This window comes from Aquarana catesbeiana, linkage group LG03 (assembly GCF_042186555.1).
Source record: "Aquarana catesbeiana isolate 2022-GZ linkage group LG03, ASM4218655v1, whole genome shotgun sequence".
NCBI lineage: Eukaryota > Metazoa > Chordata > Amphibia > Anura > Ranidae > Aquarana > Aquarana catesbeiana.
In genome coordinates this window covers 322,210,363-322,234,458 of record NC_133326.1, presented here as the reverse complement: position 1 = coordinate 322,234,458, position 24,096 = coordinate 322,210,363, and the positions used below count along the sequence as shown (strand labels likewise).

At 43.6% G+C, this 24,096-nt stretch overlaps 1 protein-coding gene across 1 annotated transcript; it reads left to right on the top strand.

Moving 5' to 3' along the window:
- The first annotated feature begins 1,653 nt into the window (after positions 1-1,653).
- Positions 1,654-23,255, top strand: TMED9 (transmembrane p24 trafficking protein 9). Its single transcript, XM_073620447.1, has 5 exons — positions 1,654-1,841; positions 15,145-15,245; positions 15,329-15,454; positions 17,986-18,132; positions 22,182-23,255. Exons 1-5 carry the CDS (start codon positions 1,712-1,714, stop codon positions 22,329-22,331), a joined length of 654 nt encoding a protein of 217 aa, XP_073476548.1. The 5' UTR covers positions 1,654-1,711; the 3' UTR covers positions 22,332-23,255.
- Positions 23,256-24,096: the final 841 nt, after the last annotated feature.

Below are 24,096 nucleotides of genomic sequence, written 5' to 3'. Positions count from 1 at the left end.
ACTGATGGAGAAATGGTCTGTATTTAGTAGGGGGGGTCTACACTGACGGGGGAGTCTGTACTGAGGGGGGAATCTATACTTGATGGAGGGGGGTCTTCACTGAGAGGGTATATACTTAGCGGAGAGGGGGGTTCGTACTGAGGGAGGGGGTCTATAGTTAGTGGAGGGGTCCATACTGAGGGAGAGGGCCTATAGTTAGTGGGGGGGTCCGTACTGAGGGAGGGGGCCTATAGTTAGTGGGGGGTCCGTACTGAGGGAGGGGGCTTATACTTAGTGGAGAGGGGGGTCCGTACTGAGGGAGGGGGCCTATACTTAGTGGAGAGGGGGGTCCGTACTGAGGGAGGAGGTCTATAGTTAGTGGGGGGGGTCCGTACTGAGGGAGGGGGTCTATAGTTAGTGGGGGGTCCGTGCTGAGGGAGGGGGCTTATACTTAGTGGAGAGGGGGGTCCGTACTGAGGGAGGGGGTCTATAGTTAGCGGAGGGGGGTCCGTACTGAGGGAGCGGGTCTATAGTTAGTGGAGGGGGGTCCGTACTGAGGGAGGGGGTCTATAGTTAGTGGGGGGGTCTGTACTGAGGGAGGGGGCCTATAGTTAGTGGGGGGTCCATACTGAGGGAGGGGGCTTATACTTAGTGGAGAGGGGGAGGGGGTCTACAGGTAGTAGAGGGGGGTCCGCACTGAGGGAGGGGGGTCTATACTGAGGGAAGGGGGTCTGTACTAAGGGAGGGGAGTCTATTATTACAATGTAATAATAGAAATACATTTCAAGCATGGTGTTGGGATGGTATAAGTGATGATATATGCAGGGTATTGGGATGATATAAGTGCTAAAACCAGCCATTCACCCGACAAATCACTCGCCGCCGAAATCCCGCCAACCCCGAAACTACATTCAACACAAACCCCTGCCACCCCCGGTCCTTGGCAAAATTTTCCCTGAATGGCAGTGTGGTCACTAAGGATGAGCTCTGGTGTGTTCGCATGCTGCACATGCTGAGCCTGCCAGGAACTCGGCACTGCACAGCGCTAATCACAAGCAGTGAGACATTTCCAGATGTGCGGCTGCAGAGACCGGGAAATGTCTCACTGCCTGTGATTAGCGCAGCGCATTGCCGACTTCCTGGAGGGCTCGGCACGTGCAGCATGCGAACACGCCGGAGCTCATCCATAGTGGTCACCCTACGGACCTGATGGGAAGGTCAATGCATTCCTTTGAACAGGCTGGTTACACCCACCTACCGTGGGTGAGGATCCATCCTCTTCCTTTTAGGCAGATTGGATCAGAAACTGAGCGGAGGTAAGAAAGGAGATTTCCTCTCACTTCCTGTTGCATCTCTGGGACAGGAAATGAAGTAAAGTCTCCCCAACAGGGCACAGACCTCAAAATAAAAACTGGCAGGGGTTTAACCTTTTGCTGTTCTACCCAAAACGAAAAAAACTGCTGGCTTTACATTCACTCTAACATACTAGCAGTTACATTTTTAAATTCCTTTGTTTTATGGTCAATGTGTGTGTGTGTGTAAAGAACGTTGGTGACAAGGAGAAGCCTCTCATTAGAGGAACGTGTCAGCCTCTCCTGACACCACTTCCTGGGCTGGGTGACGTCACGGGCTGCAGTGTGCCCGGGCGCGGCTCTGATTGGCCGGCCTGGAGGACGTGGCAGCCGGCGAAGCTACCTCAGCTTCCGGTGAGCTTTTCCTGCCGTGCTTGAAGATGGCTGCCGCCTGGTTCCTACTATCTGTGGCCGCTTGTCTGGGCCCGGTGTCCTCCCTGTATTTCCACATCGGGGAGACCGAGAAGAAATGTTTCATTGAAGAGATTCCTGACGAGACCATGGTGATAGGTGAGGCACAGGGGCTAGTCATGGAGTTTAGCCTCCTATAGTAATTGTCTATGCTAGGGCAGCTACTACTGACCTCTCATCCTGGAAGTGATTGTCCCCTGGAATCAAGTTTTCCCGTCACAAGGATGACAGTGATCAGGTATTCTCATACTTGTTCCAGTTGTTCCAGTTTAGGGACCCTAAAGCTGAACTCCCAGGAATTAGACCTAATCAGTCCTAGTAGTGCAATAAAATATTATTATTATTATTATGGGCATTACTTTCCTGATCCTCCCTCCAGCACGCTTCTCTTCTACCTAAAGCTGTGAGCTCTCACATGCAAGGCAGGGCTGTCAGCCTTGCTTTGTATATCAGGAGACAAACATGTGATTGCTGCACTGGGTGGATCACACCGCTGGAGGCACCCCTGTGGAGCCATGTAAGTATTACACCTCACTCCTGCACCCCTAGATTGCGAGGGGGGGGGGGGCTGCTGCAAGGGTAGGTTTTGTTTAAAGAAGAAGTAAAGCCTCTGGAAAAAAAATACACCCTGCAGGACGAAGGCATAATGAGCTAGTATGCATAGCTTACTAGCTCATTATGAATTACCTGAGATCGAAAGCCCTTGTTCGCCTCCTCCGGCGCAATCTATCCCCAAGTGACTTCCGGGTGTCGTGGCTCCGGCGCTGTGATTGGCTGGAGCCGCAATTACGTCACTCCCGCGCATGCGTGCTGGTGCCGCCACTAAGGGCATGATCGCCAGCGTATGCGCTGTAGACATTGGTGCCGCTATTTCTGCAAATATCTCCTAAACCTTTTAGGTTTTGGAGATATTTCTTGCACCTACAGGTAAACCTTTAATCCAGGCTTACCTGTAGGTTAAAGTGGTTGTAATGGGTTTACAACCGCTTTAATTCCCAGAGTTCTGCTTTAAGGTAGTACTAAAGCCTTGTCATTTTTAGCCAGAACACATTGCTGTAGATTAGGGGTAGGCAGCCTTTGAGAGTTGGAGATCTGCCTGGACAACACAAAAAAGATCACCAGGGTGTGGCGCCCTCCCCCTTTTTTTTTTTTTTTTGTAATTTTTTTCTTTTAAAGCAGAGTTTCACCCAAAAGTGGAACTTCTGCTTATTTGTCTCCTCCCTCCCCACTCAGGTGCCACATTTGGCACCTTTCGGGGGGGAGGGGGAGACGGGGACCAGTTTTTGACAGATCCCCGTCACCACTTCCGTCGGACTGCAGCATGGTAAGTCATAAATCTGGCTCCTCCTCTCTCCGCTGCCGGACCAATTGGAATGCGCAGCGCGCTTCGTGCGTGTGCAGTGGGGAACCGGGTGTGAAGCTAGAAGGCTGCACTGCCTGGTTCCCTTACTGGCAAAGGCGGCAGCTGCACCCGACCGCCAATCCCAAGATTATTATTATTGTATGTTCGTTATCTTTTTGAAACATCTTTTTTTCTGTAAATGTTTTATTTGCACCAACTTTGACCTTTTTCATAATAAACCCTTATGTTGAAAAGTGTTAACCTTGTCTCTAAAGCTTTTAATGCAAGCTATAAATTAACCTGCCTCTTGAAGGGCGCTACTGTTTTAGAGTACGGCCTTTGAGCAGACCTGTCTGTGGCGGCAGTGTGTGTTGCAGATGCATTGCTAAAATTACCAGTCTCCCCCTGCTCGGTCTTTTAAAACAGGGGTGGTGGCAGTTAAAGGGTTAATTGCATAATTAGCCCAGTGACAGTCGCTCTCAGGCTGCTGGCACCTAGATTGTGGTCCTGCACGCTGGAAGATCTTTCTGCTGGGCGCAGCTGGGAGTGGCATTGTTACTTGACTGTGTGGTGTGAGGTTGGCTGGTCCTTCGTCGAGGGGAGGGCAGGGATCTGACACCCGCGTTCGTCACATTCGCTTTTATGCACAATTTGTTTCATGTCTGGAGAGTAATTGGTCACCTTAAGGCTGATGCAGAAGTCCACCGTGAAGGTAGAACTGGTACTTCAGGCATGGCAGGTCTCATTTCTGGTCTGGCTGTTCTGGCCAGTGTAAGTAGCAAGGAGGACAGTGTATAGAGGTCAGTAAAGCTCCATTCATGCCTGGGCGATTCAAAATTGCAGCAAAACACGGGACACATACCATTTCTCAATGGAACCCTAAATGTAGTGCAACTTTGCTGCGATTGTCTCAGCACAATCATGGGATTACCGAAAAGAAGTCCTGGAACGATTTTGTTTGCACTATTTTGCTGTTATTTGTCGTGCGTTAAAATCGCACCGCGTTTAGGGTGCCATTGAGAAATAACGGTATCGCAAACATGTCCCGTGTTTTGCCACAATTCTGAATTGCGGGTAACAAATTGCTGCAATTTTGTCCGTGATTCAAACTGCCCTGGTGTAAATGAAGCCTTAGATGTAGTGATGAATATGCAGGGCAGAGGGTAGTTTACAGGGGTCATTTGCATGTAGAGCAGTGTACAGGGGTCAAAAGTGTGTGGGCAGAATACAGAGGTCATGAGTATGTGGGCAGTGTACAGGGATCAGCAAGGCAGAGGACAGTAGGGGAATGTAAAGGGGTCAGAAGGGCAGAGGTCAGTAGGGGAGATAACAGTTGGCCGGTGATTTCACCCATATGCATGGAAGTAGAGATGATGCATTCCTCTGGCATTCTCTTCTCTGCCAGCCCTTCACTCCCGTCCATACCATGGTGGAAGGGAGAGGATGGCTGGCATAGATCAGAATAGTGCCTTTAGACATGTGGCTTCCCTGCACCTCTGTAAGAGGAGGAAGAACACCGATGTACTTGCCTTGCTGAAGAAGGGCCAACCAGGTGGGTAATGGGCTCAGATGGCTTCGGTCAAAGCCGACAGCTTCCCGTTAAGATAGCTCAGGCAGCTTTGGACTAGTGCCTGAAGCCGCCTGAGCTCAACCTTGCGGTCAACTGGTAGATCCCAACTGATGGGTTGCCGACCCCCACTATAGATTATTGTAGCAGAGGGCAATAAACCATTACTTATCAAAGAATGTTGAAAGACTCGCATGAATATCTGTCGTCTCTTTGCAGCTTACATGTACTATTCAGGGAGTGCACTCACTAAATGTATTTCACAACGCATTTTATCATATAACCTCTTCATGAGGTGAGGTTTCACTAATGTGAGCATGCTGCCTGCATGCTGGCACACAATATGGGAAAAAAAAGTGATAGCACAACTTCTGCAGCTGCTGTCACTCACTTCTCTGGTGGTAGGAACTGAAGGGGGTGTTCTCTTAGGCTGTCTGTCTGTTGGTGCAGGCAGTGTTGGCATTTAGTCCTATTTACAGGGGCATACACTATAGGGTGGCTTCATAGGATCCTGCAAGGAGCCACTCTAAAATCAGAAAGCAAGGCCAGCGACCATGGGGCCCAAATAGAACGTTCAGAAAGGCAAGATTAAACACAAGAACGAGCATACTAAGAGTTTATAATGGCAGCTAAATTGCTGAAAGAATGTAGGGTTTCACTTTAACGTGTATGTATAACCAAAAAAATGTTTTTTTAGTTTTGAAAAGAGTAAGAAAGGGATAAAACCTCTGCCAATTTATTGGGGAAACTAGTGAAGCAAGGGGGCCAGTATTACAGCTAGAGTTCTGGTCATCGGTTACAATCTTCATGTAATGCTCAATGCAGGTTTACTTTAAAGCCCAGCTTCAATTTTTTTTTTTTTCTTTCATACATACCCTTTATCTTTATGCATACTTTTTGTTCTGTCGTCTTCAGGCCAGTCCAGTGACACCATAGGTCCTTCCTCTTCTTCATTAGCTGCAGTACTCCTGGACACCCTGGTGCTCTCACATAATGATATGTGCTCCACGTTGTCGAAGTACTGTGAACCAGCAGGATGACGTGACCTAAGGAGGCATGTCCATGATGAAGGCCTTGGTTCACCAGAAGTGATTTAAATTATGTTTGGCATCATTCTACCCAGGGGGAGGATGGAGCTGAGAGTATTTTGGGGATAGCAGAAGGTAGTATTGCAGAATTATTTATTTATTTTATGTCTCATGCTGGTCAACGGGATTTACATTTTTTATTTATTTAACCCCCCTCCTGCCCAGACCAATTTTCAGCTTTCAGCGCTGTCGCACTTTGAATGATAATTGCGCGGTCATACAACACTGTACCCAAAAGAAATCTTTATCATTTTTTTCCCCACAAATAGAGCTTTCTTTTGGTGGTATTTAATCACAGCTGGGATTTTTATTTTTTGCTAAACAAACAAAAAAGATGGAAAATTTTGCAAAAAAAAATAAAAAAATCATGTTTCATAGTTTGTTATAAAATTTTGCAAACAGGTAATTTTTCTCCTTCATTGAAATGTGCTGATGAGGCGGCACGGATGGGCACAGATAAGGCGGCACAGATAAGGCGGCACGGATGGGTGGCACTGTGGGCACTGATTGGTGACGCTGATGGGCACTGGTAGGCGGCACTGCTGCCTAATGCTAGGTGTCGCTAGCAGGGGGCACAGATGATCGCTATGATCGGAACTGATGTCCCTCTCACGGCTGCCGGTGATCGCCTTTTTTTTTTCTCCTCACGCTGTCAGCGCGAGGAGAAATAATAGCCGATTACCGGCTTTGTTTACATCACATGATCAGCTGTCATTGGCTGACAGCTGATCATGTGGTAAGGGGTCGGGACCGACCCCTTACTCCGATCTGTGATCAGGCGAGTCTTAGACTCGCTGATCACCGAGTGCGCCGCCCGGCAATAGCGCGGATCTGAACTGGTTAAAGATGGCGTTGGAAAAACGTATTTTTGAACACAGAGATTGCCCAGCTAAGTAAAAGGTGTGAGATGCTTGGTGCTCTTCAGCTCTTGCTACAACCAATGCTTAAGAATATTGCTAAGGGTATTGAGTAACAACTATTTCTAATTTTTGTGATTCTACTAGAGATTAGACACAGTAGAAGCCGATCATTGGGTGTCGGCTAATGGATGTCCACCGGCACACGCTGATCGGGGAGGAGAGAGGCAGGACAGAGCTCTGCATATGTAAACAATGCAGAGCTCTGTCCTGTCAGCAGGGATGTGCTGGATTTTGTTTCCCTGCAACCAGCACATCCCTTAGTAAACCTAGCACACTGTACACCAAAACACTGGTTAGGCACACATTTAACCCTTTGTCTTAGATGTTTAACCCCTTCCCAGCCTGTCATTAGTACTGTGACAGAGCATATTTTTGGCACTGATCACTGTATTAGTGTCGCTGGTTCCCACAAAGTGTCAGTGTCTGATTGTCTGCCGCAATATTGCAGGCCCGCTATGTCACTGATTATTATTCCTTGCGTATCATTACTAGCATAAAAAAAAAATTTAAATAGAAATTCCAGTACATATCACACAGTTTGTAGACATAACTTTTGCACAAACCTATATATATATATATATATATATATATATATATATATATATATATATATATATATATATATATATATATATATATATATATATATATATATATATATTGGCCTAAATTTATGAAGAAATTAGATTATTTTTTTTCTTTTGGATAGTATAGCATTTCAAAATGAGCAGTTGGGTATTTTTTTTTCAGCTGCCCCTGAACTCTCCTCTGTTATCTTATCAGTACATAGGTTGTTTATAGTCTTTTCTAGGCAGTTAAAACGGGGTTCCACTCAAATTTTTAACTTAATCTTACCCCCTTCGGTTAATTGCATAGATGTTCAAATGCCGCACAATTTTTTTTTTTATCGCTGTAATTACCTTTATATTGTACTTTATTGTGGAACTTCCTGTCTCTCCTACCATGGGAGAAGGCGTGTTTATTGCCTTTCCCCGGCGCCGCACTGTCTCCTGGGAGCTTAGTGTCAGACTTCCCAAGATTCAGTGCGGAAACAATGATCATGCGTGTGAACAAGCTGTGAATGAACAGCATTCACCGCATCCAGGAAATCGATGCTTGTGGGCTTCACATGCCCACAAGCAAGATGGAAACAGCCAGCATCACATTTTTTAAATGCCAAATGCGTGTAGCAGCTTGTAATTGCGGTAACTTGCGTTTTAGCCACATTTCGTTTAGAGGAGTTTTTAATTTTTGACTATTAAAAAAAAAAAAAAAAAAAAAAAAAAAAAAAAAAAGCTTCTAAACGCAAACGTGGCGGATAAACATGGCAATATGGACTTTTTTAAACGTCGGTTGCTATCTGTCAAGTTGAATCGTTCAGGAGAGGTTCTAAAACATCCCGTGCACATTAAGCCTAAGGCCTCATGCACACTGCTGCTCCTAAACTCACATTCACATTTATGAGCTATTGGTGTTTTTTTTTTTTTTTTTTTGCTAAAGCCCTACACTCAACTTAATACAAGCCTGAATGTCCATGTAAACATAGGCTTTTACCAGAGTTTAGGAGCAGTGAAATGCTCCTCTCCCGAACCCAGGAGAATTTCGTTCAGGAGATAGGAGAAATAACGTTTACAATAAACCAATGTGCATGAGGCCTAATCATGGCAGGGCATCATAAATTGATGTATTTTTGGAAATACAGTAAAACCTTGGATTGCAAGCATAATTCTTTCCATGCTTGTAATCCAAAGCACTTGTATATCAAAGCTAATTTCCCCATAAGAAATAATGGAAACTCAGATGATTCGATCCACAGCCATTTATTCATAAGTCCTTCAGTTTATAGTCCATATAAAGAGTTGTGTAACCATAACTTGTCCATCCACAAATGGAAGCCTCCACAAGGGGATTAGAAGCAAAATCCAGCAGAAGCTAGAGTATAAATGAGCGGAGCCTTTAATGCCGCGTACACATGGTCGGACTTGCCAACGGAATAACGTCCATCGGAAATTCCAACCGAAAAAGTCCAATGGGGCATACACACGGTCGGAATATCCGACCAACAGCTCCCATTGGACTTTTTCTGTCGGAAATTCCGACCGTGTGTACGTGGCGTAAGTGTAGCAATATGGTTACATTTAATGAAGGTGCAACATTTAGGAACTCGAATGGTTGATTAAAAGAGGCACATCTAAGTATGCAGGCATCCGTCGTAAAGCTGTCCACTTATACCCCCCCCTCCCCCCACCCTGCAGTAGAGCGATTGGAGCGCAGCGTGGAAGGGACAACTTCGGCGGTGAGGAGGATGGTCTTAGTGGATAGCTTTACCCTGGATGCCTGCATACTTAGATGTGCCTGCTTCCCGACCGCCTCACGCATATATACTGCGGCAGAAGGGCACATACAGGCAGGTTAACTTACCTGTACGTTGCCCTTTAAGAGGCGGGGCTTGCGGGTGCGTGCACGCCGCTGGGAGCTCCGTGACCGTGGGTCCCGCGGACCTGATGTCTGCAGGGATACCAGCGATCGTCTCACGGTGAGGAAGAACGGGGTGATGATAGTGTAAACAAGCATCTCCCTGTTCTGCCTAGTGACCCTGATCTCTGCTCCCTGTGATCGGGAGTGGCAATCAGTGTAGTGTCACACACAGCCCCCCCCCACAGTTAGACACACTTCCTAGGACACACTTAACCCCTACAGCGCCACCTAGTGGTTAACCCCTTCACTGCCAGTGACATTTTTACAGTAATCAATGCAATTTTTTTAGCATTGATCGCTGTATTAATGCCAATGGTCCCAAAAATGTGTCAAAATTGTCCGATGTGTCTGCCATAATGTCGCAGTCATGATAAAAATCGCCGATCGCCGTCATTACTAGTAAAAAAATAAATAAATAAATAAAAATGCCATAAAACAATCCCCTATTTTGTAGAGACTAACTTTTGCGCAAACCAATCAATAAACGCTTATTGCGATTTTTTTTTTTTTTTTTTTTTTTTTTTTTTTTTTCCAGAATATGTAGAAGTATACGTATCGGCCTAAACTGAGGAAAAGTTTTTTTATATATTTTTTGGGGATATTTATTATAGCAAAAAGTAAAAAATAATGCTTTTTTTTTTTTTTTTTCAAAATTGTCGCTCTTTTTTGTTTTTATAGCGCAAAAAAATAAAAACTGCAGAGGTGATCAAATATCGCCAAAGAAATCTCTATTTGTGGGAAAAAAAGGACGTCAATTTTGTTTGGGAGCCACGTCGCATGACCGTGCAATTGTCAGTTAAAGCGACGCAGTGCCGAAACGCAAAAAGTGCTCTGGTCTTTGGCAAGCCAAATGGTCCGGGGCTTAAGTGGTTAATCATCAACCATGTGAGTTGCTAAATGTTGTACCTTCTTTAAATGTAACCATATTGCTACACTTAGAGGCGCCTCTCTTCTCTTTATACTCAGTTGTGACATGACGCTACTTGTATATCAAGACATCGCTTGTATATCAAGTCAAAAATGTATTAAAACATTTTGCTTGTCTTGCAAAACGCTCTCAAACCAAGGTTTTACTGCAAGGTTTCTCAACCAGGGCTCCATGCAGCCCAAGGGTTCCTCCAGAGGTTGCTAGGGGTTCCTTGAGCAATTTCTGCCTCTCAGATAAGCTCCCACTGATACCATTGATCTTTTTTAGCTATCTGTAGGGAGGCATTTCTTCCCAATGATCACTAGTGTAAGAAGCATTATTCCCACTGACCATCACACTAATATATCATGAGTTGTAGATAGTCATTTTAAGCATGGGTTCCTTGAGAAAGTTATTTCAAAGGGTTCCTCTGTGTTGGAAAGGTTAAGGAAGTCTGTTTTACTGTAATCCCTTTTTTATCTTTCTATACAGAATGATCAGGTTTCTTTGGAGTTTGATTAACGGGACCCAAATTTTAGGATGTTTGTCATGATCCATAGTGTGTCTGGGGGGTGGTTTAACCAGAATGTAGTTAAATGATTATGAGGGAAGAATGAGCTGTGACTACTGTTGATTGATCACTGAGGTGATGGCTACAGTGACTTGTGCGATGAGTTTCCATTTTTGTTTGTGACGAGTCATAGTAGAACAAAAGTAGCATGTGTCCAGAGAGTCCCAAGAGATCAGGGATAGGACTTGATAATTGTTTAGGGCCTGACCACCAGGTGTGGATAAGGGTCCTGTATAATTTGCATCCCTGGGGAAGAAAAAAAAAAAAAAAAAACAGCAGTCGGGGGATAGATTTGACATGCACTTCCATAGTATACTTCCATTTTAAAGTGGACGGATAGGCAAAAACTACAATTCCACCATCCCAATCTTCCTGTTACTCACTGTTGAGCCAACCCCCTGTCACCATTTTCGCCTAGGCAAAATTGGTGTTTTTTTTTTTTCTCCCCCGCATCCTCTAGGGATACCAACTTCCTGTATCCCAGGAGGCTGCAGGCTTCCCCACAGTGCAGGAAAATGCATCAGGCCCTGCATCATCGGGGGGGATGGCTGCAAGAACCAGGAAGAGAAAGTTGGCTCCTGATGACCTACAAGAGGACGATAAGAGGAAGATGGTGACCTGGGACAGGGCCTGAAGTAGGAAAGTGCTTGTAGAGAAGAGCACAACGCTGGATCCGCTTACCTTGTAAGTATATTTCTGTAGCATTAACATAACAGCAAATGGTAAAGGACACATAAAATCTAATCTTTATTATATGCAACGTTGAGGCACTCGTGCGGGGTTGGGATCCCAATTCGGGCTATTTGTGTCTATTGTAACAGACATCCTCCTGGGTAGACGCCAGATATCGGTGCTGCATGGTGAGGTTGGTGCCATCAGAAGTAACTGGGAACAGCACTTCCAATGAAGCGAGATGTCATTTCCACATTAGTGAATCTTGTTAGGTTTATAGGAGAAATATAAAGATTGCATGACTGTACAATATTAGAACATTTCTGCACTTGGAGCTAGTTAGCAAGCAACATTGTGTGTTTGTGTGGTGATTTTTTTTTTTTTCTAGTTGAGGTGCAATCAGATTGTAAAGTGTCTCTTCGAATAACCCTGTAGGGAGAGGGCCTGCCTGCTTTAATGGACTAGTGGCACTTGGGTCTTTTGGTTTGGATCCTGGCCAGTACGCCATTTGCATGGTGTTTTCATGTTCTGCTCTCTGTGTCTGCGTGAGTTTCCTCCAGGAGCCAATTAACCTAACAATGCTGGTAGGTTAATTGGATTCAGTATAATAGTCTTTATTAGTGTTAATTTTGATATCAAATTTCAGTTTTGTTTTAGTTAGGCCCCTTTTACTCTGGCTTTCTGATCAGGTCCTGTCAGGTTTTTCAGGTGGACCTGATCAGGACCCTCGATTCTATGGAACGGCAGATGCCAGCGGTGACATGTCTGCTGACACCCACTGCTATCCGATCCAGTCCGTGAAATCCATACGGAAGGTGATCCTATTTTCCATTCGTCTGGCAGATCAGATGAAAACTGACAGGCGGTCCATTTTCATCCGATCTCTCCATAGAGGAGAGCGGGGCTCTGACAGGTCCATCTCTGCACAGTGAGTGGAGATAGACCTGTCATCCGCCTGCTCAGTGGGGATCAGCAGATCGATCCCCCACTGAGCGAAGTGGAGTCCACCGGGGCGGACCGCCCGTGTGAAAGGACCCTTAGACCCCTTTCACACTGGGGTGGTTTGCAGGCGGTATTGCGCTAAAAATACCGCCTGCAAACCGCCCCTAAACAGCCTCCGCTGTTTGTTCAGTGTGAAAGCCCGAGGGCTTTCACGCTGAAGCGGTGCGCTGGCAGGACGGTGAAAAAAGTCCTGCAAACCGCTTCTTTGGAGCGGTGAAGGAGCGGTGTATTCACCGCTCCTGCCCATTGAAATCAATGGGACAGCGCGGCTATACCGCGGCTATAGCCGCGCTGTACGAGGGATTTTAACCCTTTTTCGGCCGCCAGCGGGGGTTAAAACCGCACCGCTAGCGGCCGAATACAGCTGCAAGAACGATGATACAGCAGCGCTAAAAATAGCGCTGTTGTACCGCCGACGCCCCCACCGCCCCAGTGTGAAAGGGGCCTTAGACCCCTTTCACACCAAGGCGCTTCAAAAACGCCCCTAAAACGCCTTAGTGTTATTGCTGCGTTTTTACAGCGTTTTAGGGGCGTTGGCGGTAACATTAACGCAAAGCTGCAGGCGTTTTAACAGCGTTTTTCAAGCATTATTGAAGCATGGGCGTCAAAGAACAACCCCACCTCCCTACATCACTTCCTGTGTACTTCCTGGTATCTCATTGAGGTTAAAGAGGGTAAATAAAGAAGACGGAGTTCATGGAGCTGTTTTTGTTATTTGTGCAACTCTATTGGGAGCATATCCACCAACAGAGGCAGCACTGTCGCTATTGGGTTCATCCCATCCTCCAAGCTCACGCCTCATTTTTTTTTTTTTTTTTTTTTTTCCCCCAGCATCCTACACTTCAGTGAGATCATGTGACCTTCCCACAGCTAGTCCTGTTGTTATTGATGCTATCTTTCTGCTTGCATGTTTATCCTTTGTGAGATCATGTAAAACAAGCGGTGTCTTGTAAAGTAACAAGCAGTGTCTTGTTTTACTTCAAATCTTCATTTTTATGGGATTAATTCTTTTTTTGGCACCTCAATTTTTTTTTTTTTTTGGCACTTTGATGGTCTGTTAAATCATTCTGACCTTCCCACAATTTCAGTCCTGTTGTTGTAGATGCTCTCATTTCTGCTTGCATGTTTACCTTTTTGTGAGATCATGTGACTTTTCTACAGCTCAGGGCGGGTTATAGGCGTTATTCAGGCGTTTTTACAGCGTTTTCAATTAATTTCATTCATTGGAGAGGGGCGTTTTTGAAGCGCTTTTTTCAACGCCCAAAAGCTGCTCCAAAGATGCTGCTTGAGGGACTTTTCTCAACGCCCTGCAAGTGCAATGCCTCAGTGTGAAAGGGTCCATTGAGATGCATGGGGAGCATTTTATGAGCGTTTTAATAGCGTTATTTTTAGCGCAAAAACGCCTTGTGTGAAAGGGGTCTTAGTCTTTTGACTAAAATGCTATTTTAGTTTCTTATTTTAGTCATCTGAATTTTTTTTAATTTTAGTCGACTAAAATCGAATGGGTTTAGTTAATTTGTAATGCATTATGTAAGCATTTCTCTAGCATTTCCAAACTCCTTTTTATATACCCCTGGAGTAAAAATGTAATGTTTTTATCTATGATATTAAGGTTTGAACATGCACTACAGACGCAGTTGTAGCCATTTGTGATATATAACGTCTTTATAAATAAACCAAGCTTCAAACAAAAAAATATTGCTTTTTGACAAACAGAAGTGCAACTTTAAAATTATTTAAAAAAAAAACCTGTAAACTCTGTTGGCTGCGATACCATTGCATATATTACCAACATTAAATATTAAGGAAATAAAAAGGCCTTTTTCGGTAGTGAAATACATGTTTTTAAACTTTTATTGCGCTATTATAATAGGCTGGGGATGGAATTGTGTTGGTGATTTAGGAAAGGCCAGCAGAGGGTGCCAAAGAGCTAGTGTGAATGTGTGGAACTGCATAGGAAAGAGAGAGGATTGATGGGAGCCTGCTAATCAGACAGGGGAATGAGGATTTAAGACAAGTGAAGCTCCGAGGAAAGCAGACGTTGAGGTGGGTAAACGTCCCTCCCTCACATTTTTTGTTCATTGATGAAAATTTGAGTTTTTTTTTTTTTTTTGTCACTTCACTTAATTCAAATTGTATTTTCTTTAGTTTTTTGTCACTGAAAACCTGCAGCTGACAAAAATTATGACAAATATTTTCGTCAATGAAATTACACTGCAATGTATTTGTCAGTGTTTGTATAAATACCTGTATGTAAACAAAGACAATTGTAAGAACTTTGACGTTAAGGTCGTTTCTGATATTCAGCAGTAAGGATGAGCTCAGGCCTGTTCCCACAGCCCACGTGCAGAGCCCGCAAGGAAGTCGGCGCTACGCTAATCACAGGCAGCGAGACATTGTCCCGATGTGTGGCTGCAGAGATCGGGAAATGTCTCGCTGCCTGTGATTAGCGCAGCGCCGACTTCCTGGCGGACTGTGGACTGTGCGAACAGCTGGAGGTGTGTGTTTGTGTAAATTCAGGAAGTGAACAGGCAGCAGCTTCAGCTGCCCACAGTTAAAATGGTTGCAGCCAGACTTAGTGGAGGAAGTTTTCTGCAGCATATTTGGCAAGTACAGAATTACAGTGTGTATATATAAAATATGCAAAGTGGTTGGAGGGAAGCTTCAGAATGGCAAAGATGTTTTTATTACAAATTATGTGAGCAGACTGCAGTTCCTCGTTAAGATGATTGGTTTTACTTGCGACAGGAGCCACAAACTTTAGTGTTTGGTCTTGTTATCTGTCTGTAAATAACAGATGCATGATTGTAACTTAAAGTATACATACAGCAAGAAGTCTCTTTATGTACCTGCAGGTAATTACCGCACCCAGCTGTATGACAAGCAGAGGGAAGAGTATTTGCCTGCCACTCCTGGGCTTGGCATGTTAGTAGAGGTGAAGGATCCTGATGATAAGGTGAGTACATCATTCCAAACTAGTTTCTGAGTTGTAGCTATAAAAATGTCCTTTCTGATTCATGGCCAAATCTTCCATTCTAGGTCATTCTGTCTCGTCAGTATGGTTCAGAGGGGCGCTTCATCTTTACTTCCCACACTCCAGGAGAGCATCAGATATGCCTGCATTCTAACTCTACAAAATTTTCCTTATTTGCTGGGGGCATGCTGGTGAGTATTGGGACCTCTGTAATGGACACAATAACTAATGCAGGGTTGAACACATTTTTGTAGAGTTTAGAAACCAGTTGGCCCAAGAAGAAAGTCAAGAAACATTGGTTTAGTTTGTTAACTTTGGAGCCTTTTTCTGTCATTATGTTGTGACTTTAAATTTCCTACTGTGCATTAAAGCTTGGATTATTAAAGTGTGTGTGTGTTGCCCTTAAAAAAAAAAAAAAAAAAAAAAAACAGATCCTGTTCCCTTAAAGCATGAATAACAGTACAGTGCTTGTGCTGTGTAATTTCCCCCTTCGATCACCTAAACAACCTGGCTGATCCTGCCTGGCTATGCCCTTCCCCTGTAAACTTACCAGGGTTTATCATGGCTGCTGAGCCCTGATGCTGTGGTCAGTTTACGTGCCTCCGTCATCCACAGCTCTCTGGTCTCTCCTCTGTCGTCCGTCCTACCCCATCCCCACCTCCCCTTCCTGTCAGCTCCATCCACTCCCCAGCCCTCCCCTCCTGCTGCAATATGTGCCCCTGTGTCAGAAAATTTTATATTTTCTGACACAGGGGGACAGATCAGACACTATTGACATTTATACAGTGATCAGTGCTATAAAAATGCACTGATTACTGTATAAATGACACTGGCAAGGAAGGGGTTAACTGTCCTAGGGAGTGATTCTAACTGTGGGGAGAATGGGACTGCCTGGGTAAGACCACCGATCGTTGTTCATACTTAGTATGAACTACAGATTAGTCTCCTCTCCCCTGACAGCATGGAAATCTGTCTGTTTACATTGCCCTGCCCCCCCCCCCCCCCGGTCTGAAAGCGAGCCGACGTATAGCTACGATGGCTCGCCCCCAGGGGAGCCAGCCTGCCGCCGTATACTGTAACTGCAGCGGCTCTTCAGAAAGTGGTTAAGACCATCCTAATGGCCTCCTCACTGCTGCCGTCCCCTGTGCACTTATCTGTCTTGTTTAACATCATGTGCCACCCACATCCGTACACAGCCCTGGAAGCTGTGTAGAAGCATACTCTTTGCAAGGTCTCCTGGCCATTGGTTAGCGTTAGTGGTTATACGACAGCGCTGACCAATGAGTCTCTTCTTTCTTCCGAGACCAAAAAAGAGACTCTCAGTGGTCAGCACTGTCATGACCACGCTAACCAATGGCCAGGAGCTGTGGGGTTTGTTTCTTAGATGGCAATCGGCATAATGTAACAGGTTTTTATTGTCATTCTTTCAACCCATTCTATAACACTGACGGGGTTATTGGCTGGCTGCTCTGCTGTAAGTAAGTTGGGGTTAGGGGATGCTGACAACCCACACTACGCTAAAAAAGAAAACTTCTCAAAGCAAATTTGTCAAGCCCCGAGTTAGCTTTTAAAACATATTTATATTAATATGTTCTATTTGTCAAACCCTGAGTTAGCTTTTAAAACATATGTTGAGAATAATATGGTCTATGTAAGGTGGTTACTTTATGTGACAGCCATATGTAAACATGATCAGTAGTTCCAGATAGAGGCAACTGAAGTTGCATGTAAATCTCAACTGTTGGACTAGATCCTGCACCTTTCCATAAACCTGGTCCTAAAGTGTTTGTAAAAGTTCACATCTTATTATTATTATTATTATTATTATTATTATTATTATTATTATTATTTTTTTTTTTAAATAAACATGTCATACTTGCTCTGTGCAATGGTTTTGCACAGAGCAGCCCCGAACCATCTGCAAATAAATGAGAGCTGTTGGCTCCGGCTGCTGTCAATCAAAGCCAGTGACAAGGAGTGGGGGACGGGATCAAGTCCTGCTGTCTGTGTCAATAGACGCAGACAGCAAGACTAGGGAGCGTGCCCCCAGAATAGAAAGTGGATTTCTACGGGGGGGCTCTTGCCAGAGAGTAGAAGCCAAGAGCACCATCGGGGAACCCTAGAAGAGAAGGTTCAGGGCCGCTCTGTGCAATTCCATCATGATAGGTAGGTCTTTTAACATATTTAGATACGCATCTTTTTGTAAAATCTAGCTATTTGGAGCAGAGAGAGGGTTGCTTGATCAGATTTTGCATTCTGCCTGCTCGTTATTTTGTTATCTCAGGGTTTTGGTTTTCTTCATGTGATTTTCTCTGTGCATGGGAACCTTTTTTTTTTATTAGATATGAAAACCTATGTTAAGTTTTTGAGACCTTTTTGGTGCTATCCAGTTTATGTAAGCAAAGCAATAACATAATAAAATCTAGCCTCCTCTTCGTGTGTGTGTGTTTTTTTTTTTTTTTTTTTTTTTTTTTTTTCAATTTTCTGAAGCATTTGCCCTTCATGGTCCATGGGGCTCATTTACTTGGAAATTGTACCACAGGCATGTGATTGTGAACAACATATAAATTGTTAATTGTGTTTGACTGCTGGCTGGTGGTTCTTGACTTTGTTTACTTGGCTTAGTTTGTGTCCTTGAAGCCACCTTTTTACCTATGTGGCATATATATGCGGCACATTCTGAAATGTGTTTTTTTTTTTTTTTTTTTTTTTTTTTTTTCAGAGGGTTCACCTTGATATCCAGGTTGGGGAGCATACCAATGATTATGCCCAGATTGCTGCCAAGGACAAACTGAGCGAGCTACAACTACGCGTGCGTCAACTGATAGAGCAAGTGGAACAGATTCAAAAGGAGCAAAATTACCAAAGAGTAAGGAAATAAGTGTGTCTGTCTGTGTGTCTTCCTTGTCAGATGATTCTATGTGATAAAACACTTGGTAAATGCCTCTCTTAAATCCTGTGCAGATAGGATCTGCATCTTGCTACTGTTTATCCAAAATAATGGAGGGGATTTTTTTTTTATTTGCACATAGATGTGTAAATTGCTAAAGCATTAAAAAAAACAGTGGTATTGATTGGTATCAAATAGAGTATCTAGGAATGTTCAACTAATGGCAGTTCTTGTAGAACCATAGGCTAAAGACAGGGATAGTTCACAACGACGTACAAGATAAAACAGAACATGGGGCGCACAGATAGAAGAAAAAGGAGCTACTACCCCAGATTATGTAGAAATCCTCCTGAGCTGTCGGGAGTGGGATGTGCAGTCGCTCGGCTGCTAATGAAGTAAATGGGTAGAAGCATGCAACTCCTTGCATGCTTTTTAACCACTTAAGGACTGTAAGAATTTCCCCCTCAATGACCAGGCCATTTTTTATGATTAGGCACTGCGTCGCTTTAACTGACAACTGTACCCAAACAAAATTGTTTTGTTTTTTTTCCCGCACTAATGGAGATTTCTTTTGGTGGTATTTGATTACCCCTGCATATTATTTTTTTTTTTTTTTTTTTTTTTTTTTTGCGCTATAAACAATAAAAGAGCAACAATTTTTTGAAAAAAAAAAAAAAAACTATTTTATACTATTTGCTATAATATCCCCAAAAAAATTTAAAAGAAATTTCTTCATCAGTTTAGGCCAATATGTATTCCTCTACATATTTTTGGTAAAAAAAATTGCAATAAGCATATATTGATTGGTTTGCGCAAAAGTTATAGCACCTACAAAATGGGGGATAGATTTATGGCTTTTTTTTTTTCCTAGTAATGGCGGCGACTTGAAATTTTTAGTGGCACTGTGACATTGCGGCGGACAGATCTGACACTTTTGACCAGGGGTCTCAAACTGGTGGCCCTCCAGCTGTTGGAAAACAAGTCCCATGAGGCATTGCAAGGCTGACGGTTACAAGCATGACTCCCACAGGCAGAAGGATGATGGGACTTGTAGTTTTGCAACAGCTGGAGGGCCGCCAGTTTGAGACCCCTGCTTTTGACACTATTTTGGGACCATTGACTTTTATACAGCGATCAGTGCTATAAAAATGCACTGATTACTGTGTAAATGTCACTGGTAGGGAAGGGTTAACACTAGGGCGATCAAAGGGTTAAATGTGTTCCCTGCTAGGTGTTTCTAACTGTATGGGCATGTGATTTACTAGAGGAGGAGCCAGATCGCTGTTCCTACTTAGTAGGCACAGATCTGTCTCTCCTCTACTGACAGAATGGGGATTTGTGTGTTTACACACAGCTGCATCATGTTCCCTGCAGTGCAGCGCGTGTGCCCCTGCTAGAGCTGTTTAAAGGGCCGACGTACAGCTACGGCAATTCGCGGGAACATGCCGACCTGCTACAGTATGACTGCAGCTGGTCGGCAAGTGGTAACAAGTCCAAATTTATTGTAACTCCATAAAAGATGAATATATACAGCAGATGTTAACGCGTTTCAGCCATAATGGTTAACATCTGCTGTATGTGTTCATCTTTTATGGAGTTACAATAAATTTGGACTTGTTAAAGAGCATGTAAGAAGTTGCGGATTGTCTACACATAGGGTGCACAGACCCGGTGCATTAAAAGTAGATAATTTTCATAAAATCAAAGTATTGAACTTGCAAGTGTCGCCAGATCTGGTGTGTGTGTGTGTGTGTGTGTGTGTATAAGCTTTGTATAATAATACAGCACAGAGGGCTGCCTTAAGATGAACGGCAGCATCAATGCGGCTCAGTGGCAAACGGCACCCACTTTGGATGTCAGAGTTGTTGGGTAATGCATTTTGGGGGAGCATCCCCCTTTTGTCAAGTTATAGCTCTAAGAGGGTATACAAAATATAGAGATACTGGCTCAGAGTGGTCCATTTAGGGACTTTGCTAATAAGCTGAACATTAGCTGTTTTGGGTGGGAAATAGAAAACTGTCTTCTCTGTCAGGACAGAAGTGTCAGGCTTCATGGCAGTCCTGTCTCCTGCCTGATCTTTGTGCTGATAACAGATACACAAAAGACCATCATATAACAAATGGACTATTAAAGGATACGTTCACCTTTTAGGGAAAAATTCATAAATGTACATATTTTTGCAGGGGAAAAAAAAATGTGCAGTTATTTATTTTTCCCCTAGGATCTTGCAAAGCATTGCACCCATGATCAGTGTATCATGGGTGCAATCTCCATCTGGCTCCTGCAGACTCTTCCTACAGCTCTGTGCCTGTACTGTCAGTTTCAGAGCTGCAGGAAGAGTGAATGAACTACGAGTGTGCTGATTAGCATGCTCGCAGTGGTGGAAGACGGTATTTGTAGTTTCTTCATTCACAAATCCCTGTGAATGGCTGTGCGGGCGGTGGGTAGGGGGACGGAGATTGAAGGGTGAGAGGAACATGTACTGTACCTTCCTCCAGAGGGTTAAATGGTGTGTCTGTTATAAACTCTGGTCTCAGGCAGCAGATACTATAATTGTTTCAATGGGGCTCTGACAAATTTGCATTAGCCCTGGGGAAAAAAATGTCAGCTCAACAACACTTATCCCTAAAAGATGAGGCTGTACAATGACTATAATGTATATTCAGATTTTTACAAATGCCCATTCAGAGTGTTTTTTCTTAAAAGTGGAATTTAAACTTTCCACTGAATGCCTTAATGTGCAAGGAGACATGAGTGTTCAGCCACCACATTGTAAGATGCTGGCTTTGTGCACTGAACTGTGCATGCATGGCTGTTGGTGTGCAATTCATAAAAAAAAAAAAAAAAAAAAAAAAAAAAATGCTAGCAGGCATGGAAAGATTTTTATACCAGAACACACACACGCACGCACGCACGCACGCACACACGATAGATATATATCTACAGTGCATGGTCAGAAAGTGGTTAAAGGAAATGGTATTGAATGCAGGGGGGGGGGGGGGGGGGGACGTCTCTCCAGTGCATGTGCAGGAGTTCCGTCGGCTTCGGTATTGCCACATTTCTACAGTGAGCTGTGTGTGCGCAGCCCACTGCATAGGGGCAGACAGATGGGTCTTTTTAATAATGCAGAAGAGACAAAACATGCCTCTTCTGCATTAAAAATTCTGCCTGTTTGCCCAATTTTATTACCTAAAGTGCCACTTCAAAAGAAGAGATGAAGTAAAATATCAAGTTACAATACAGCTTAAATGCCATGGTTGGCATTTGTGTTTCTTGCTGTAAACAGTAACCTTCAGGCTCGGTTCACACTAGGGGCGGCACGACTTGCAGGTCGCCTCACCGAGGCGACCTGCACACGACATCCACGGCGACTTGCAAAACGACTTCTGTATAGAAGTCTATGCAAGTCGCCCCAAAAGAAGTACAGGAACCTTTTTCTAAGTCGGAGCGACTTGCGTCGCTCCTATTAGAACGGTTCCATTGTACAGAATGGGAGGCGACTTGTCAGGCGACTAGGTCGCCTGACAAGTCGCCCCTGTGTGAACCGGCACTTAGTATGGAGATGGAGAGAGAGAGATGGAGAGAGAGAGAGAGATTTTCTGCATTTCTGGGAACCATTTCTGGCTCATGCTGATCAGTGGGTTCTGGCCAATGATTCATGGCCAATCGGTGCAGCGGATGACAGGAGAGAGATCTATGTAAACACAGATCTCTCTACTGACAGCGAGGATGTGCCGGTCTTTGTCTCCCTGCAAAGCAGGGAGTAAAAAAAAATCGCATCCCTGATTAACAGCACCACACAGTAAATACAGAGTTAACACTTTGTCTCAGATGTTAACACCTTCCTACCTAATGCCATTAGTACAGTGACGGTGCATATTAGCATTGAACACTGTATTGGTGTCACTGGAGATGTCCGTGTCATTTGGTCTGTTTATCTGCCACACTCTGAAAACTTGATTTATAGAAACAATCTTTCCCTTTTTTTTTTTTTTTTTTCTAACCTTTTTATTACTTTTCCAATTTAGTGGCGGGAGGAGAGGTTCCGTCAGACCAGTGAAAGCACCAACCAGCGTGTTCTGTGGTGGTCTATTGCCCAGACTCTGATACTTGTGGCCATTGGAATTTGGCAGATGAGGCATCTTAAAAGTTTCTTTGAAGCAAAGAAACTGGTGTAAACTACTCGAAGAAAGCAGGTATTGTTGTGCCAGAAATGATGGACCCCACCACATCCAGCTTTGCTTCTTGCACCTCTAAAATCTGCTGGAACTGTTACAAGGTGACTTTAGCATGTGGGACCAGGACATTCTGCTTGGAAATTGTCACATGTTGCCCCAAGCATTGACAGAATTTTGGAACCTTTTTTTAAAATCTAAAATGAGATTTGTTTTCTTGTTTACCATTCATTGATCATTTTTGGAGATTGCATTTTTGTTGCCCATAAATTTTTTTTTTTTTTTTTTTTTTTTTTTTTTTTTTTTTTTTACAGGCCATGAACAGATTACAAAAGTTACTGAATAAACTTGATCTTCCTCTTCTTCCCTTTTTTTTTTTTTTTTTTTTTTTTTTTTTTTTTTCTGCTTCATTTGATCAGGGAAAGCACAACCTGTGCAGTAAAGTCCATTTTATTATTGCCTGTATGATTGAATTTATGGTGAATTGGTCTTTTGGGTTAATTTTTTTTATCTGCTTTTAAACTTGACTGGGGGGGTATTGATTTTGTTTTTTTGGGGGGGATCGCTACCTGATTTAGGTTTGCACTGCTTTGGAGGAAATGGCCACGGCATCTGATGGGTAGATTAAATCAGTTCACTGGAAGATAAACATGTTTAGTGGGAGCAAAGAGTTACAGTTCCCAGAAAGAAACCCGGCTGCTGCTTCTAAACCAGAATGAGAATTTTTTTGGATCAATTGCACTTGCCAAAATACAATATGCCACCTACAGTTATTCTCAGCGACTCTAAATATCGGCTCCCTATTGTGTTCAGGGATTTAAGCCACTGGGATTTTGATGTATACGGATCCTGCAGTTACTGATTTTGAATGTGTGTCTGATATTTTTCATGTTTTTGCTTTAAATAAAATAAACAAATATTCCTCCACTTTGGCTCATGACTTGCTTGTACTGACTTTATGAACATGCTCTCACATCACATCTGTTGCATATAATAGTAATGAAATATTTTGTGCTATGCAGCAGACTGAACATATGATTTATATATTCTGTAAAGCATGATATTATTTTTTTAGATATTGAAAAATCTTGCATATATTTTCTCCTCTGTTAAACACACAGAATACAGTTTATGCCATGTAGATTAATGCAGGATAAATCTAAGGTAGACTGTATATTGGCAGATGTGCCTTTCCTGTCAAGATCATTGTAGCTCTTGTACTATTGTTATGAAAGACCGAGCAGGTTTTGTCCTATGTAGAGAAGGAAGGGACAATTTCTTTATCCTTGTATCTCAGCACTGTAGAGTAGACAGATGCCTAAAGTGAGGGTTAACAATGAGGCAAATATATTGCGCACTGCAAGTGCAGTTGCTCTAGATCTGAGAGGAAGCTCCGCAGATTTCTATCATCCAGCAAAAATGCAGTTTTTTTTTATTTTCCTCTAATACTCCCCTCAGAACTAGAGCAACTGCACAGACTGTTTACTTTTTTAGTAAATCAACCCTAATATATTTTCCTGGTGATTTGCAATCACAAATGAGATGAGACAGGAGTGTCCCTTGTACCCATTTATCCTAATGTTAGAAGCTCTACAAAGTAAAATTTATGTCGAGACCCATTGATGTTTCTACTGGCTATTTGTAGAAAGGCAAAGTGCAAGTCTCCCTTTTCACTCTTGGTTTGTATAAAATGCAAAGCTCTGTGGATTGGATGGCCGCCCGACCATGGACACAAGCAATATATACAGTTCAGAGCCAGGAACAAGTG